At 44.3% G+C, this 17,869-nt stretch overlaps 1 protein-coding gene across 1 annotated transcript; it reads right to left on the bottom strand.

Moving 5' to 3' along the window:
* Positions 1-2,494: 2,494 nt before the first annotated feature.
* Positions 2,495-4,037, bottom strand: LOC115373043 (early growth response protein 2b-like). Its single transcript, XM_030071273.1, has 2 exons — positions 3,866-4,037; positions 2,495-3,537 (listed from the first exon to the last, which is right to left on the bottom strand). The coding sequence occupies exons 1-2, from the start codon at positions 4,035-4,037 to the stop codon at positions 2,495-2,497; spliced, it is 1,215 nt and encodes a 404-aa protein (XP_029927133.1).
* Between the last annotated feature and the right edge of the window lie 13,832 nt (positions 4,038-17,869).

Genomic DNA, 17,869 nt, shown 5'->3' with positions numbered 1-17,869 from the left:
CATTATGCGAGTTTATAAAATGCATCAGTCGGTCACCGTTAACATCCTGGCGGTGTGTGACGTGCACGGCTAATCCTGTAACTCTGAAGACTGACACCACGACGATCATTAGGGCTTTAAGTCAGGCCTGAAAGAAACCTGTAGGAAACACTTAAAAAAAAAAAAAACAATGCTAGTATACATGGCATTTCTGGGCCCATACTGCTGTTTGATGATGATTTTTTTTTTTTTTTCTGTGGAGAACTGGCCAATCACAGACGAGGTGACATCACGTCCAGATATTCCCAGTGGAGTTTGATATCAGAAAATGTCTCAGGATGTAAAACATGGCCAGGTTTTGCTGTCAGTCCCTCACAGTCACAGAGCGAGACCTTCTCTCCAGAGCCGCCATTTTGCATTTGCACCGACGTTCAACAACCACACGGGAGCGGCGGAAAGACCAGAATGCAATGCTGCGGCCTCCAATGACCAGAATGCAATGCAGCAGCAAGCCAGGTGGTGGATCGAGTGAAGGGAGGTCGCTCTCACTTACACACTCAACCAAAAGTGAAAAAAAAAAAAAAAAACTCTCTTGCTCATACATTATTCCTCTCAGATACTGCAACAAGCTCTCAATCCCTCTCCCACCAGTTGAAAGGCATTCTGGGAACCCCCCAAAAAACAAAAAAATAACAACAGTTACAACACATCACTTTGCAAAACAGCTGCTGGGTTAAAGGGAACATGGCAGACCGACGACACAACAGTGAAACAGGATCTGAGGGGGAGTTTCCCTTCAGGGTGACCCGGACCGCCTGGGGAACACCTGCACAGGTAAAACATAACATCCCCAACTCTGCTGAGGATGTGGAGTGAACCTGACTCGTTACCATGAACACACACACACACACACACACACACACACACTATCTAGACACATTTTTATCAGCACTGCAACAGTTAGAGAACAAACCCGGTGATTGGTTGGCATCTGAAATCACACCTCCGCCACTTTAGACTCTTTCTTTTACAAATGATACTGATTCTGAGTTGAGAAATGAATGTGTGTGTGTGTGTGTGTGTGTGTGTGTGTGTGTGTGTGTGTGTGTGTGTGAGGCAAAAACAGAGTGCATAATGTGAAAGTGTTGATGGAATCCCCCCTTAATGCACTGCACCACTGTGAAGTCAGCACGTTTTCAAAGAAACACCCCAACATTTTGGGTGAAATCCCCTTTTTTTCCCGACTTCCCCAGACTGAGACTAATGTTTGGTACCATTTTCACCTCTGGACGCCCACTGGTTCAGCTCCTATGGGTAGCATGTTGTGTTAGCTTAGCATAAAGACTTGAGGTCTATGGGAGTCGTTAGCCTGGCTCCGTCAAAGTGAAAAAATAAAGCTTCCAGCAGCTCTGAGGCGGTCTGATTCACACAGTGGATCATGTGGACTGAAATGGATTTGATCCACTGTGTGAATCAGACCGCTTCAGAGCTGCTGGAAGCTTTATTTTTTCACTTTGACAGAGCCAGGCTAATGACTCCCATAGACTTCAAGTCTTTATGCTAAGCTAACACAACATGATACCCACAGGAACTGAACCACTGGACGAACAGAGGCGGAAATGGTGTCCAACATCTGGTCTCAGTCTGGGGAAGCCAGAGAAAAAGCTATCTTTCACAAAACATTGTAGTATTCCTTTAAAGGGTGATGTGTTCCATTATAATTACCTCACTGTTTTCTGATGCTGACAGGTTTATTAATTAATTTCCCCTGTGAGACCTTAAATACTGCATTTAATTACCAGTGTGAAAAAACATCAAAATAGAAGGCTGTGCAGTTGCCAAACCTTCCCTCTCACATCTTTCACACCCAGCTGACCCAAATCTTCTTTTTTCATTTTCTTAAATCTGTCCCCATCCTGCAGTCTGAGTTATATTGAATCCCTGAGAGCATGAAGCGCACACACACAGTAGACACAATGGCTTGCCACAGAGCACTAAAGCTGCAGCAGTTTGGCACATGCCTGCGCACACAGTCTGAAACTCTGAAATCCTGACATCCAGTGTTAATGGCTTAATATTCAGCAGTTCACAACGTTCAGCACATCCGTTCATTAAACCTCATAAAAGCTGTATGACAAAGTCCCTGCATTTGATAGGCTGTCCTTCACCAGCAGAACCTCCAAACCCCCACGTCTGTGGATGAAATGTGTGGGGACAAAGTGGAGAAATGACAGAGGTGTGACAGGATGATGATATTTGGTCGGTTTGATAAATAAGAGTTGACCAAACAGCTGAAAGGGAACTTCTGTCCTGAATCATCCCTGAGGGGAACTTTTTTAGATATGGCTTCCAAATAGATTTCTGGTGAATTTACTTGACTTTTTTTTTACCCTCCTTGATAATGAAAAAATACAAGATTAAATTTGGACACAGTTTGGTCGTGGGAGGCTGTTTTTGACACCCATGTTTCTGCGTGACCCTCAGATGGCTCAGGGTCAGACGCGGCAGGGTGACATTAGGACGAGGAGGCCTTCTTCTCCTTCTGTCTGAGGTGGATCTTCATGTGCCTCCTCCTCTCGTCACTCCTGGCGAACTTCCGGCCGCACTGGTCGCAGGAGAACGGTTTCTCCCCGGTGTGTGTGCGGATGTGGGTGGTCAGGTGGTCGCTGCGGCTGAAGCTCCGCATGCAGATTCGGCACTGGAAGGGTTTGTGCCCGGTGTGGATGCGCAGGTGCCGGCTCAGCTCGTCCGACCGGGAGAACCTCCGGTCGCAGCTCTCTGCCGGGCACGGGTACGGCCTCTGGTGGACGGGCGTCTTGCTCGGTCGGTTCGGGTACTTCCTGGGTCTGAGGATGGGTCTGAGCGGCAGGTTCTGGTGGCTGGTGAAAGCGGCGGCCATGGGGCCCTCGGCGGCCGGCGATGGCGCACCGAGTGTAAAGTTCCTGATGGTGTTGAGGGGCGTGAGAGGCGGCGGCACCCGCAGAGAGTCTAGCGGGTACGGGAGGGATTTCCTCTCGGGGAAAGCTGCCTGGATGTCTCTCTGACAGTTCTGCTGGTAGAAGCCTCCGTACTCGGGCATGATGGAGAGCAGCGCGGTGCCGTCCACAGACGGTTTGGGCGCGGAGCTGTAGGACGGAGGCGGGTGGTAGGACACGGCGCAGGTGGAGGTGGCCAGGTAACCCCCCGCCGACTGGTCCTGGTACATTTCCCCGCTGCAGGAGTACGACGGAGCCGTATGAGGAGTCGCGTACATGTGGCTGATGTCCGGCTGGCCGTGCGCCATGGCGCCGTCCCCCGCGTCCGCTGCGTCTCCGCCTGCGTAAATGTTGGGCGATGCTGACGGGGATCCAGACCCCACGGCCGGTCCCGGGGTGGTAATATCAGCACTTACCACGTTGATAATGTCCCCGGGGGTCCACTGTCCGTCCGCACCTCTGGAATCCACCGAGAACCTGCCGGTAAACGCCACGGGGTGCGTGCGTAAAGTTGCCACGTACTGCGTCAGGTTACCTTGGAAAGGCTGCTCAGGTGCGCTCTTCTCGTCGAACAAAATATCACCTGCGAAATACAGAAAAATACAATAAGTTACAACAAGTTATGATGTGCTTTTAGTGCGTTTAAAGGTTCGGGTACTTCGGCACACATCACATTACAAAGTGTGTTTTCTGCGATTTCTGACTTTTTGCGCAGGACAGTAAATGTTATGTTTTCTGCAAGTAGAAGTTTATTTTCATTCTTTCACGACAACCAGTTGTTGCCACATTCTTTTTCATTTCGATTTCCAGTTTTCAACCTAAATTAATGTTGAAACGAGTTCGATTTTTTTTTTATCAACATTTTACACGGCGAGACTCGCATCCCGATATATAATTATACAAATTCTTACCCCCTTCGTCTTCATTTGACTTGCCATGTTCTTCCTCGCCTACAGACTCCTGTTTAAACACAATCGACGTCTCTGCAGACAAACCCCCCTCCACTGAGTACATGTCCTTAGGAACACTGCCTACAATGCCGCTGAGAGATGCAGAAACTTCATCAACAATTTTTGCGGTCATGTTGCTGCCTTTGGGACGGGGAGCGGGCGACTTCAGCCTGATACCTCAAACCAGTCTGTGGCTGTGATGTCCTGATAATTCCCCCGATTCTCCGTCTAATTCTCAACCATTTCACAACACACCTCTGCCTTATTTTTATCTTTTTAACCCTTGTCTGTTCCGCCTCTCATCTCGTCTAATAGAGCCGGGACGCGGCGGTAAGGTTATAAAGGGAATCTCCGGTTCCCCCGTTACGTCATTCACCAAATAAGGACTTGCGCGTTAAAAAAAGGGAACTCCAGAAATAGGATTGGACGGCGCAATGACGGCATTAATGAAGGGCAAATTTCGAAATTACACGCACTAATTAAATCCGTGCACATTTGCAGCAGATACATGCACCTAGATCGGCTTTTTAACGTTAAACATTTTTTGCAGGATAGCACGCGCTCCTGCACCCCTGTCTCTCCCCCTCTCTCCTGTAAATAAATAAATTAATTAATGAAAGCGCCATCATTCGGAATTCCGGTCACACACTCTCCATAAATGGGTTTATCCGGTGAAGTGAGAGGAACTCTTTCTGCTTATATGGCTGATATCCGGGGAAATCGTGTTACCGACTGACACGATCTTGTCTGAGCGCCAGGAGAGCCCACACACACCGCTCCGGCTATTTGTTTCCCGTCCGCCTTGTCAGGAGCAGCTTTGAACTGAGCCTGCTATTGTTGGCCCCGCTCAGATATATGGGGTCATTAGTAATAGAATAATGATATAATTCCACTCCCGTGAAAAGCTTATTGCTCTTTTATAGGCGCTTCACCGCGTTGCGCTTCCTAATGCTCAACGGGCTCTTTGTCTTCCAGGAATCAATTGGAGAAAAAAAAAAAAAAAAAGAAAAGAAAAGGAAAAAAAAAAAAGATGTGGGCAAAAATGCAATTTAGTCATTAGTGTTGATCAAGATGTATAGCCTGCACAGAAAACAAACAACAACCTCAACTTCAGAAAATCGTATTGCTGCTGTTATCTGGTCCTATATATTTAATGAGCTTGTAATTAGGGCCCGAGCACTGGAACAGTGCGAAGCCCTATTGTTATTGTAATTATGAGATTTTATTTGATTTTTGTTTCCTCAAACTGTACATATTATTTGTGCTTTGAATGTTATGGTTGGTTATTCTCTACTTGTGTATATGCTCAATAAAACTGTTTGAATTTTAAATGCTCAGTTTTTTTTTGTACATTGCTGAGTTATTTTTTGGGGAAAAAAATTATGTTGACAGACAGCTTGAAGTCATCACTGACTATTGACTGACATCTGTTAACAATTAAGTCTATAATAAGTTGAGCGGTGATGCGTCCACTTCTGATGCTTTGAAAAAAGGCTTGAAAACATCGACAAAATAATACATTTTATTTGAAATTTGCAGCTGATGGAGTGCAGCAGACTTACAGCCTATTCGAACTTTTCTAATTTTAAAAAGACAGAAGCAGATAATAGTTTCAGGCCACGCACAAATGCAATACAAGCTCACAATTTAAAAAAAAAAACATTTTTCTCCCCTGAACTGAATGTTTCCAGCTCACTTGTGTGCTAAGTGAGATTTTTGACCCCTGAGGCCATGAAGACAAGTCTAATAAAGTCATTATTACATTTCAGAAGCTCAAGTCTCACAGAAACTGAGCCGTCTGATCTCTATGTGATGTATGATTTTGTCTGGTATAGCAGCAGTATGGAGCCTATAGACAGTGGGTAAAATTTCAGTCACGAGGACTCTGATAATGTGGAACACACTGATGATTATATGCATTTCCTATGAGAAGAGAGAGAAGCAGACAGATGATAGATGATGGACAGACAGCAGGACCATGTGGATCTGAATGCATTTTGGTTTTATGGCTTAAAGTCCAGTTATAAGTAGTGATGTACAACTATCATCCTCCAAAATATACCAAAATCAAAAGTGTTTTCAGCAAAACACAAGTATTTTCTTTTTGAAGGGCCTTTTTTAAAAAAAAAAAAAAAAATTGACACTAATTATTAGGATGGAAACTATACATTCATCTCATAAAGATTTGTGGGCAAGTAAAGATGTTGCTTGGCTCGATTCTGAAAATATTAAAGGAAGTGGGGGTGACATGACATTGAATGAACAAGGGAAGAGCATTTGCTGCTCAGTGTGAACAGCAAAAAGCTGCATGGAGTCATGTTTATTTTGTTTTTTACATTTCAGATCTGAAACCAAATCCAAAAGCACTGAACTCCACGTGTAGGTGAACTAGTGCTGATAAGACTGATCAACAGAAAATTAACGGATTATGATTTAGATAAGTACTTGAACATTTTATTTATAGTTATTCATAAAGTAAAAACTCCAAACTCTTCCTCCAGCTTCATCACTGTTGAGGTTTGCTTGTTTTTCTGCTTTTTTAAAAAATCTTTATTCAATTAAAACGTTTCTCGGGTGCTGTTCAAGCAGCTTGATGTCATCACTGCAAACTTGAGATTGGCATCTTTCTTTATGTTTTTGACATTTTACAGATGAACTGGTAATTGGTTAACAGGGAAATATTCAATAGCTTGACTGACAATGGGAATAATCGTTTGTTGCAGCCCTAATCTGAACTCTTGAGTCAGATTTTCTTGGTGCCTGACGAGTAAAGCTGATGTTGTTCAGCTGAACCAGAGGTGGCAGCACCAAGAGCTGATGAAGAGTAAACCACCACTGAGGCCACGCTCCTCTTTATGCCTGCATCAACAGCTCTTGATTAAGTCATTACTCGTTAACACAGAGGCACATGAAATAAAACAACATAAATATAAATGTGCACAAAGAATAAGACACAGGTACGTGCAGGTACGAGGGAAATCCAGATCAAGAGCTGCTGTCTCTGAGAGATTCACAAACTGGACGACTAAATTTCAAATTTAGATTCAGAGGGTGATGTTTCTGGAAAATCAATGATTTCTTAGCCCTATTGCAAGCAATCTGCAATTAAATGCTTTATTTCCTTTATTTCTCTGTTTTTTCTCTGTTGAAAGTTCCCATCCCAGTGATTAAACCTCTAAAAATCATCATGTCTGTTCATTAAAATTACATATTTAGGTTTTTTCATGAAATAACATCCCTTCATGCCTTGTTACAGTTTAGATATAACTCTGCACCTTGCACTCATTAAGTATGCATGGACTTATAAATATACAAATAGCGATATGATTTTTTTTTTTTTTTTCAGAAAATCTCTTAGTTATGCTAATACTGTTCATGTGAAGCTGCCACTTTGAGTTGGTCTTGTTGATAAAAAACAAAAACAACCGGTAGAGCTGCTGCTGATGATATGCAAAGCAGCGCCCCGTCAGCTGACAGCTGATTGGCTGTGGGGTTTGTGACCCATGGTCTGCCTGAATCTCACACACACACACACACACACACACCTCCACCTTCAGCAGAGGAGTGTGGAAACACCTCTAGTGACAAACTGAGAGCAGGTGCAGTCAGGAGAGTTGAGCTCACAGATTTTAGGACAGAGACAGAAGAAAAACACATTTTTGAGTGGAGTGGGACTTTAAGGCACCTTTCACACAGCCTCATGTTAACAGACCAGGTAATCATGGAAGAGCTGGGAGCCGCTTCACTGGAGGATTTTTAAAGGACCGTCCCAGTGATTCTGCATATTCAGCGTAATCTCTACAAATGATTCCTGCTGCTCTCCTCCCAGAGCGAGCGGTGGGGTTTCAGAGCTGCCACATCACTCCTCCTCCCTTTCCTCCAGCCGCTGGTTTCCACTCATCCCACTACGATATGAACATGAACTTTCAGAGCCTTCACACTTTCTTCACTCCAGTTTTCCATCAGCCCAATAAAGTCCTCCACATGAGTTTTCCTAAAAGCAGCAGCACTGTTGGCTTTTCAGGACTTCTTTTTCAAATTGGGGGCGGAGTGAAAAAAACACTCCCTCCTCCTCCTCCGCCGGGGAAAATAGTCCCTAAGAGGGGAAACATTTTGCTTTCCACAGCCAATCATCAGCTGTGTGGTTTGTGAATGTGGAGGACTTTGTTCGCCGCAGAAGCAAAACATTATCAGATTCACATTTAGACTCTGTGTTGTGGAATCTTTAGTTCCCAGCATGATTTGATAAACGCTGACATGTAAACTGTGGGGGAGTTGTGCTAAACAGGTGAAACATTCAGAATCACTGGGCTGGTCCTTTACGCTCTCAGCATCTCTCAGTTCTTGGCCTTGGTATATAAACAGGAATAACACTGTCTAATAAAAGGCGTGCGGTGGTTCTCTACGTCGCTGTGATCAGTGAAAGACAGTTTGGATGCTTTCAGGTCAGATGTGAAAGTGTTTTTTTCTGCTTCGCTCTGCTGGAGGGAGACTCTGAAAGCAAGAGGCCGAATCTGTGTCGGCTTTTGGCGTGAAAATGGAAAAATACGACCAAACATCGAGTCAGAATATGGCTCCGCCGCGCCGGTCCTTCACATCATGAGGCTGATCTCTGCTGGATTTTCTAATGTGCCGAAGAGAAACTCCAGCAAACTGAAGCCTCCAGATCAGAGAGAGAGAGAGAGAGAGAGAGAGAGGGAACATCACATCGCTCTCTCTCTCTCCCTCTCTCTCTCTCTCCCTCTCTCTCCCTCCCTCTCTCTCTCTCGCTTGCCCGCTCTCAGCCTTTTGAACGCCCACAGTTACAAAAATGTTGGTGTGTATTGTCGTTGTGTGGCGAGCCGCCCACCCTGTGGCAGATGGGGGTTTGATGCATCCACACACACACACACACACACACACACACACACGCACACACTCCAGTGAGCACACACGTGCACGCACATACACAATGACAAGCTCACAGAACATACACACTCTGATGCGCGCTCTAACACACACAGACACACACTCCTATCTTTCTCTCACACAACACAAGCACACACTGCAAAGAATACACACATGCACACACTGAGGAACACACACACACACACACATACTCAGTCCTACTCTGAATCTATCTAATAAACACCCCCTCACACACTTGCATGTACACACACACACACACACACACAGACACACAGTTTTGCTCTTTCTTTGAGTCTCACACACTCATGCAAACAGACACACACTATCTCTCGCTCTGAATCTCTCAAACACACACACACATGCACACACACAAACACACACACACACACAAACACACACACATACACTCCTTTGCTGTCTCTGTCGCTGCGTGTCCCACACAAACCCACACACAATCTATCACACTTACACACACACACACACACACACACACACTGCTCCGTGGGGACGGTGCCCTGCTTCCACCCTTCGCCCACGCTCCTGCGGCCCGCCGAGGCTCAGGGGGGTTTGTGGTTTTGTGTTTGGAGGCTCGGGGTGTCAGCCGGGGGTCCGGTGGCTCCGCAGACCCCACCACGCCGATTAATCATCTGTCATCTGCGCTTTTTGTTAATATGGATCTTTGTCTTGGTCCGCGAGCGTCGGCCGTCCCGGGCCGGCCGGCCTGCCTGCCGCCTGCCGCCCTCCTTTCCCTTCTGCACCCAAACCTCGCCACAAAAAAAAAAAAAAAAACACAAAAAAAGAAACAACACAGCTGCTCCTCTCTGTTTTTTTTTTTTTTTTCCCTGTTTCTTTTCTCGAGCTCGAGCTGAGAGTTTTCACGCCGTCGTCAGTTCTCCGAGCGAGCCTCCTGACCCGCGAGGCCTCATGTGAAACGGCGCTTTTGTAATATCGAAAATTCACGGGTGTCGACCCGAGCTGTAGGTGTCCCTCTCCTCCCTCCTGAAAACACTTTGGGAGATGTTTACCGCCTGGTTTACTGCCTGCTGACTGTGTTTACCTCTGCAGGCCGTGCAGCGAACACAGGGTTTTAGTTACACTTTAATCCAAATAAATAGATTTAATCATGGAAGCACACAGTCGTCAGCAAAGAAACGCTTTCCTTTTCTTCTTTCCTGAAAACATTTGTTACATTTTCGCTCATCTTCCTCGAGCGCCTCATCCTGCACATATTTCACCTCCTTCCTCCCTCACGACGCTCCGTTTACACACCAGAGCTGCCTTTTTTTTTTCTCCACACTTTGATCTGTACGTTTCCTCCTATAGCGCTGACATCAGATGCTGCGTGTGTTTTCACCTCCGTCTTGTCCTTAGATCCTGTTTTTCTTTGCTTCAGGCCTGTTTCCCCACAAAGATCAATAAAGTTTCATCTTGTTTTATAATCTTTCTTTTATTTTTTTGTCTTCTTTGTACTTTTTTTGCTTGTGGAAATCAATACTGAAGAGTGTAAGAGAGGATGATCAAGGCTCTGGATGGCAAAAAAAAAAAAAAAAAAAATCTCTCACTCTGAAAGTCTAATATCCAGATTTGAAGAAACAGTAACATGATCTTTATTATTTGTAGATTCGACTGTATTGGTCTGTAAAGGTTGGATCATTTTGTCACCAAAGGCCTTAATAAGAAGAATAAATCATTTCATTTTGTGCCATCATTAAGCGTAAAGACAGTTTGAGCATTTGAAATGCTGGAAGGATATGACTGTTTTGGTTTTGCCTGCAGCAGATGATCAGGGTTTTGCAGGTTTATGGTGAAAATGAACAGTTTTATTGTGAAATGCGACATACACAAATTTAGATTACTAAGAAAAAAAAAGTATAAGTCACTCTGATGTGGTTCCAACACTCTTTCAAAACCAATAGGTGATTTTCAAATATCTGATTTTGGGAGGAACCTCCATCAGATGATCAGAGTTTTTCATGTTTGGGGTGAAAATGAGTTTTATTGTGAAAAGCTCCAAATATAAGTTTGTTTGTTTATTTGTTTATTTGCACAATAAAAGCAATAAAAAAAAAAAAGTTTGAAAACATAATCGCCTGACATTTATCAGTCAAAGTTGAGACTGTAATCTCCAATCTAATATGTGAATTTTCACTGTTGCCCATGTTAAAACAGTAGATATTGTTTAACTGTTTGACAACTGTGAACGGAGGGTTTGGATTAATTTTAAAAAAGTACAATCAGTCATCCTGATATGGCACCAGCACTGTTTTTTTTTTTTTTTTTTAACTGGTAGGTGATTTTGGGAGGAAGCTCTGTCAGACGATCGGGGTTTGGGACGTTTGGGCGATGTGGGGCACAAACCTCTGCCCCGGCCGTCAATAAAGGCGATTGCATATTCATGGGAAATGTATTGACTGCTGAGTGTTGGATAATAGACACACACATCAATGAGGGCCGAGCAGCCATGAATGGTTTCAACAATATCTCTGGCACCCAGGATGTGTCGTCCGTTACTGAGAGCTTGTCCGATGCTGCTAACTGCCTGTTAAAATGAGGCTAATTGGCTTTTGGAGGGTTCAGCATCTCCAGTCCAAACCAAATTTAGGTTATTTTTTGAAACCACTGCGGAAATGTAAATATAAAATGCCTTTTTGTGTTGAAATAGCTATTTTGGTGGTGTGACAATATATCCAAATCACTTGAAAGTGTTCACAGTGTTCCTGCAGAAGCACAAAATGGTATAAAAGATAGTGGATAGCGTAAGAGTGCATGTGCTGTGCAGTTTGCTTTTTTTTTTTTTTAACTTAGGAATATATGGCACAAAGAGTCTATGTATAACCCACCGTGATTCAGAATTATAGGCAAACTTGCCAAAAAAACCCACGAAAAACATGGGAACGGTGGCGAGAGGGGATGCTGAGGCTGCCATCGAAAATAAAATATGGCAGGACTGAAGCCAAATGCTGCTTTTAATTTTTAAATCCTTTCATTCCAGTCCCACGTTTCTCATTGAATTTTTTTTTTTTTAAATGTGTGTTATAACAAATTAGGAAACTGAAGTTGGCAGTGCAGCCACGTGCTCAACATCACCGCGCTCAGAAAAATCTCAGGAGGAAACTGCACTGAGGGATTTTCACTCTAATCTGCTGAAATTCATGCAAATTCACACAAAATTGAGAGTTTCATTTCAAACATCCGCAAATCTGAAGACATCAACTACAGCGCGTACTATTATGAAATGATAAATTAGTAAAAAAAATAATAAAATTTAAACAAAAAGAAAAAAAAAGATAACAGTTTCAGTACATTCACATGTTTAAGTGTGCATCCAGCAGGACATTTTTAAACAAGCTTTTGTTTATATTTTTCACCTCCATAATGCACTAAATTGTATTCCATAAATGAATCATTTTACAGATTCTGAATGTTAAGATCAAATGCCTGGAAACTCAATCTTTTGCAAATAATAATAATTCTAAAAAAATCTATACAAAACAATATTTTGCCTTATTTCTCTTTTGATCAGGCAGGTGTGTGTACGTGTCTAACAGGCCTCGAACATGTCTAAATAATTTCTCTTGCACAAAACGGACTGAAAATCTTCCGGGTATTTTAGAAGATATTTTGAAGTATCTCTGTGTAAACGAGGCCTGTATGTACTTCTCTGCCACACACAAGCACGCAGCTCATGTCATACTCAGTGACGTGCAATGGCAAACGCAAAATACAGCTAGAACATTAATTATCAGGAGGCAACCAACAACTAATCTGAAGAAAAGTGCGTTAAATCTTCTGAGCAGTGGTAGCTTGCAGGGATTCCCCCTCACAGGCACCCATTCTGATTTCATTTCTATCAGTTTAACACAACGTAGGGATGGTTCATCCTGTGAATTTACACCCAAAATACAGATTTTTACCCTCGGCTTCACCCCAAACTGTTTCACAGCACCATGTGACAAACACACAAGGATTAAACTCACTTTCACCTGCAGCGAAGGGCTTCCTCCTTTCTCCTGGGTCCAACCAAGTCGCTGCTTCCCCGGGCCTCGTCTCCCTCAAGGCAGATCGAGAGAGAGAGAGAGAGAGAGAGAGAGAGAGAGAGAGAGAGATCGAGGCAGAGAGAGAGAGAGAGGAGAGGCTTCCTGATGTGGCCGCAGCCTAACGTTTGGCCGTCCAAACCAAAGTTACCCGCTCTGGATTTCTCGCTCGCCCCCGGAAAGGGTCATCATCACCCGGGGTCTGAGTGGGCTGTCAATAACAAAAAGACAGAGAGAGAGAGAGAGAGAGAGAGAGAGAGAGAGAGAGGGAGAGAGAGAGAGAGAGAGTGTGTAGGGGGGGAGAAACAATACGATTGTTCCCACCTCACTTTGCTTCCACCCTCGCAGTTAAAATTGTTATGGTAATGAAGTGGATTTTTTGCCGGCCAGCAGATTGTAAAACAGAGAAGAGATTTCTTTGACGTGGACGTGAGGGCCGGAGGTGTTCGGGTCAGCCTGCCTCGCCCTGGAGCAAGGCAGCTGCTGCTCCGGCCATCACAAACATGTTACAGAGGGGAGTTGCACTGCGGCAAAGACACCCTCAAGAAAAACTTTAGTCACTCGAAGAAAGTAGATTGAACTACCTCGTGCAAAATTATATCTCCAACTGCAATTTCACGTATGAATAAATCACTTGACTGCCAAAAACAACTCTGATTATGATGTTTAAGATGTGCTGGGGAAGATTTTTAGGTAAAACTGCACCTGTCACAGGATCTAAATCACAATTTCTGGCCCATTCTCCCTCACTGAGACGCTGCAGATTCTCCCAAACTGGACCAAAGTGATTTCTGGTGGGAAATCTCCTCCAGAACCCAGGAGGTGACGTCTCCTACAGAGCAGCGAGCAGGCGGACTCACCAACATCAGACCTTTTACCTTTCTCTCCCTCCTGTCTCTCATTACACTCCTGACATTAAATATCACTCAGGATTTTAATGTTGGTTCAGTGATGATTCTGGTGTTTTGAACCCGGGGTCAGAGGTCGCTGTGTGACCCGGTGGAGAGAGACTGAAAGCTGAAGGCTTGATTTCTCGGTTGTTATCTAAACACACTTGAAACATCTTCCTGTGACACAGTAAAACACCACGGCTCTATTTTAACAATCTGAGCTCCTGGTCTGCAGAGCTCGGTGCAGCTCATTCAGTGTGCAAGATAGATAGATAGGTAGATATACTTTATTGATCCCCAACCAGGGAAATTCTGGGAAGTCCACTTCTACTATTTTAACAGCAGAAAAAGTCTGTTTGCTCCAGGCTCCTGGCTCTAAAGGCTTGTCCTGAGTCTCTTCATTAGTCCCGGCTGTGTTTTGGGCGTAACATGCAGTGAACCAATCAGTCCGCCGTCTCCCGTCCCCTCTAACAGCCAGGTGTGTCACACCTTGGTGGGTTGCTGTTCTAATGGAGGATTTTCCAGGTAAGAGGGAAGGCTTCTCTGCAGAGGAAACAGATCTGCATCCTGCATCTGTCATTTTAAGAGCAACACGCCCGTGGACGCTCAGATGGACACAACAGACTCTGCTGTTTCCACAACGTGGACGCTGGACGGGGAAATGACACCTGAGCTGCTTGGAAACTAGAAAAAAGACACTTGAGTTGCTGCTTTGTACCCGGGGAAAGATTCAGCCCCGTGATCTGTGGCTGGACAAGAGTCAGCTCAGTTCACCTGAACAATCTGATGGCTAACTAACCAGCCAGAAGGCTAATTTAGCAAAACAAGAGAAGCTAACCAGCCCGGCTGAGGTTGACTGTGCAGTTTCTTCGAGCTGCAGGCACAGAGAGCACCAGATCCACAGTTTTAGACCTGCAGCTCCAAATTAACCACAGGCATGGACCAACTGGTTAGAGATGGTTAGGTTTAGGCACGGGTTTCCTCAGGTGAAGGTTGTGGTCAGGATCTGGGTCTGCTGTAAATAATTCATCTGCTAAAGCGGCTGGTCTAAACCTGCAGTGGTTCTGTGTATCTACTGTATATCTGTTGGTAATATTCACTCAGAATGTGAGCCTTGTGTTTGTGGTTAGTTGTCATGTCTGTATGAGCAGCGCCTCTCGCCTTTTGTCCAGATCAGCCAGACAGACCCATTCATTATAATGGGTGTGTTCTGTTCACTGTGTTTTCACTGACGCTCGCTCGCTGATGAACACACACACACACACACACACACACAGCTGATCACGGAGCTCGGGAACCCCAGGGTGCCTGAACGTTACACAAATGATTAAATAAGGATAAATAAAGAATATGAGGATTAAAATGTATGCAGCCTACTGTTGAGATGTATGCCATTATGTTTGTGTGTTAGTCTTTTTGCGTGCATATGTTCATGACTGTGTGTGTGTGTGTGTGTGTGTGTGTGTGTGTGAATGGGACTGCCAAAGTAGAGCCCACTCAGCTCCCTGTGGCTGGGGGTTGGGGCGCTGCGTGGGCGGACGGTCCTCAGGAGATGGATGGCTGCTCTCCACTGGTCACCTCATAAACCTCACACAGACAAGGTGTGTGTGTGTGTGTGTGTGTGTATGTGTGTGCGTGTGTGTGTGTGTGTGTGTGTGTCTAACACTTGAGTGTTTGTAAAATCTCTTTTACCCTGTCATTTAAATAAATTTAAATAAAGCTTTTGACATTGTGTGTGTTGTGTATGTGTGTGTGTGTGTGTGTGTGCGTGTGCGTGTGTGTGTTCATATAGTTTGAAGAGAAAGATACAGAGTGTAAATTTGTTGTTGTGAGTGTGTGTTTGTGTATGTGCATGAATGTTTATGAGCATATGATTGAGTATGTGTGTGTGTGTGTGTGTGTTTTGAAGAGAGAGAGATTATATATAGGATTATATAATGTATATTTTTTAGATTTTAGGTGTATAAATTTGTGTGTGTGTGAGTGTGTGCATTTATTTATGAGCACATAATCAGGTGTGTTTAGATGTGTGTTTATGAGATTATGTACATGTATGTGTGTGTGTGTGTGTGTGGGGGGGGGGGGGGGGGGGGGGGGGGGGGGGGGGGGGGGGGGGGGACAGTTGCTGCTGAGGTGACAGTGTGCAGCTGGCCAGAGACTATAAAGTCACACACACACACACAGACACACACACACACACACACACACACACACACACTGGAAATTTTTTGCATATCTGATATCAGTTGGGTAATTTTTCTTATGTGAATAAAAAAAATAATAATAAAATAAAAAGCTTACATGGAATCTGACTTCCTCACAAAGAGGATCATGACAAAATAAGAAGCAGTGAGTCTGCTGCATGTCGTTCATTTTTTGAGGAAATTAATCATCTCTGTTCTTGTTATTTTCCTGTTTGAACTGGAAAGTAGATCTGGCAGAAAAATTCCTTCATGGGAACCTTACGCCGTGAAAAGACAACCTGACAGTACTTTCACAAATAATTGTAATTAGGCAGAATAAAGGGTACCAGGACGATACTGGATAAACGTCATTGTTTTTGTGCCTAAAGTGTTATTTTGGGGGCTGTTCTGGCACATTGTGGAAGTGAATGGAGTGACACAAATACAGTAGGCCTATTGGCGATTAGCAATATAACAAAAAAGACCTGCAAGCAGACCCTGATGGAAAAATAAATGCTATAGCTTCATGTTGTGAGAGAGAAAACATGTGGATTTGGTCATGTCCTATACTCATTTGACTCATGCTCTTCAGACCGTGCACTTAGATCCTTAAAATAGAGCCCATAACCATTAAGTCTTGTTGTTGATTTTTATTTGGAAGTACAGTAAGTCTTTACCCTGATTCTATAGACCGATGGCTGACAAATTACAGGAAAAACCAACATGAAGTGTCTTAAGGTCTTCAGTGCAGAGATTCTCCAAGTCTCTGGAGCTCTGTTCTTCTAAAAGATTTTCCCTCATTTGGTGTTTTGATGATGGTGGTGCAGAGCGTCGATCCAGAGCCTCCCGTAGAAGTTAAACTGGGTCAGGATGTGAGTGTGAAGGCCACAGCATCATGACTGACATCATTTTCCTCCTCACCAAACCCTTCAGTGAGCCCCCGTGCCGTGTGGATGGGGAAGTGGTCATCCCGGAAGAGGCTGCTGCTGTCAGGATGGACATGTTTGATCACAGGATGAAGGTGATGCCGCAGAATAACATTGTATTGATTTACAGCGAGCCTGTGGAAGTGGAAAAAGCCCCCGTCGCTGCAGCGGTCCAGAGGTCAGGCCTGCAGCGTTCTCCAGGTGGACGTCACACATGAACCCGTCCATATGGTGAGGGATGACTCACCTGACCACATGATTTTTTCCCCTATATCTCTGCAGACCAGTGCCACTCAACTCTAAAATGTGCATGTCTTTCTAATGAGGGCTTTACGCGCTGCAGCCGTGTGATAACCTCCCTCTCTGTGTGCACGATCTCCTCCATTCCTCCAGGAAGCTTCCAGAGAGAATCGGAGAATCGATGCCAAAGTGTGTTGAAGCTGTTCTGACGACTCGCGGTGGCCCAACACCTCACCGAGACACTTTATGTTGCGCTGTCATTTAATTTATGACTGCATCATCTCTTTAAACTGTGGTTACACATTTCTGAGGAGATGAGATGAACAGGGGCCCAAAGAGATTGTCTTTACACAGGGGCCAGAAAAACAGGGAAGATGCATTACTTTTCCTGCAGCACCACCTTCAGGCTGAAATGCTCAGACCTTTTTCTCCCACTACTTCCATTCCTCCCACACACACCAAACCAGTTAGAACCAGCCGCAGAGGGCCTGCACTGGTTTCTCCTGTAGAGGTTACATATTTTAATCATTATTTTTTTCTGTCCAGTTCAATAATCTTAATGCCAACCTTGTCTGTAAAATTTCTTCTACCCCAAACATCTGCTTGGTTCCACTGAATATGAAGGTAATTATTTATAGTGCCATATGGATAGACATATGGGATATAGATATTTTGGGTCAGCACTTAGCAGTGAATGAGTTCATAAGTCTAAGTCATTCATAAGTCGAAACCACTGAAGAATCAGGGAGAGAAATGCAACTTTATGTGAAGGTTTTATATGAAG

This window comes from Myripristis murdjan, chromosome 15 (assembly GCF_902150065.1).
Source record: "Myripristis murdjan chromosome 15, fMyrMur1.1, whole genome shotgun sequence".
NCBI classification, from domain to species: Eukaryota; Metazoa; Chordata; class Actinopteri; order Holocentriformes; family Holocentridae; genus Myripristis; species Myripristis murdjan.
This window is presented reverse-complemented; position numbering and strand designations above follow the sequence as displayed.

Excerpts from the sequence above, each read along its gene's own strand:
- LOC115373043 (XM_030071273.1), bottom strand. The coding sequence starts at position 4,037 with ATGACCGCAAAAATTGTTGATGAAGTTTCTGCATCTCTCAGCGGCATT. Across the intron at positions 3,538-3,865 it reads GTCAAATGAAGACGAAGGGG|GTGATATTTTGTTCGACGAG; the intron begins GTAAGAATTTGT and ends TGTATTTCGCAG.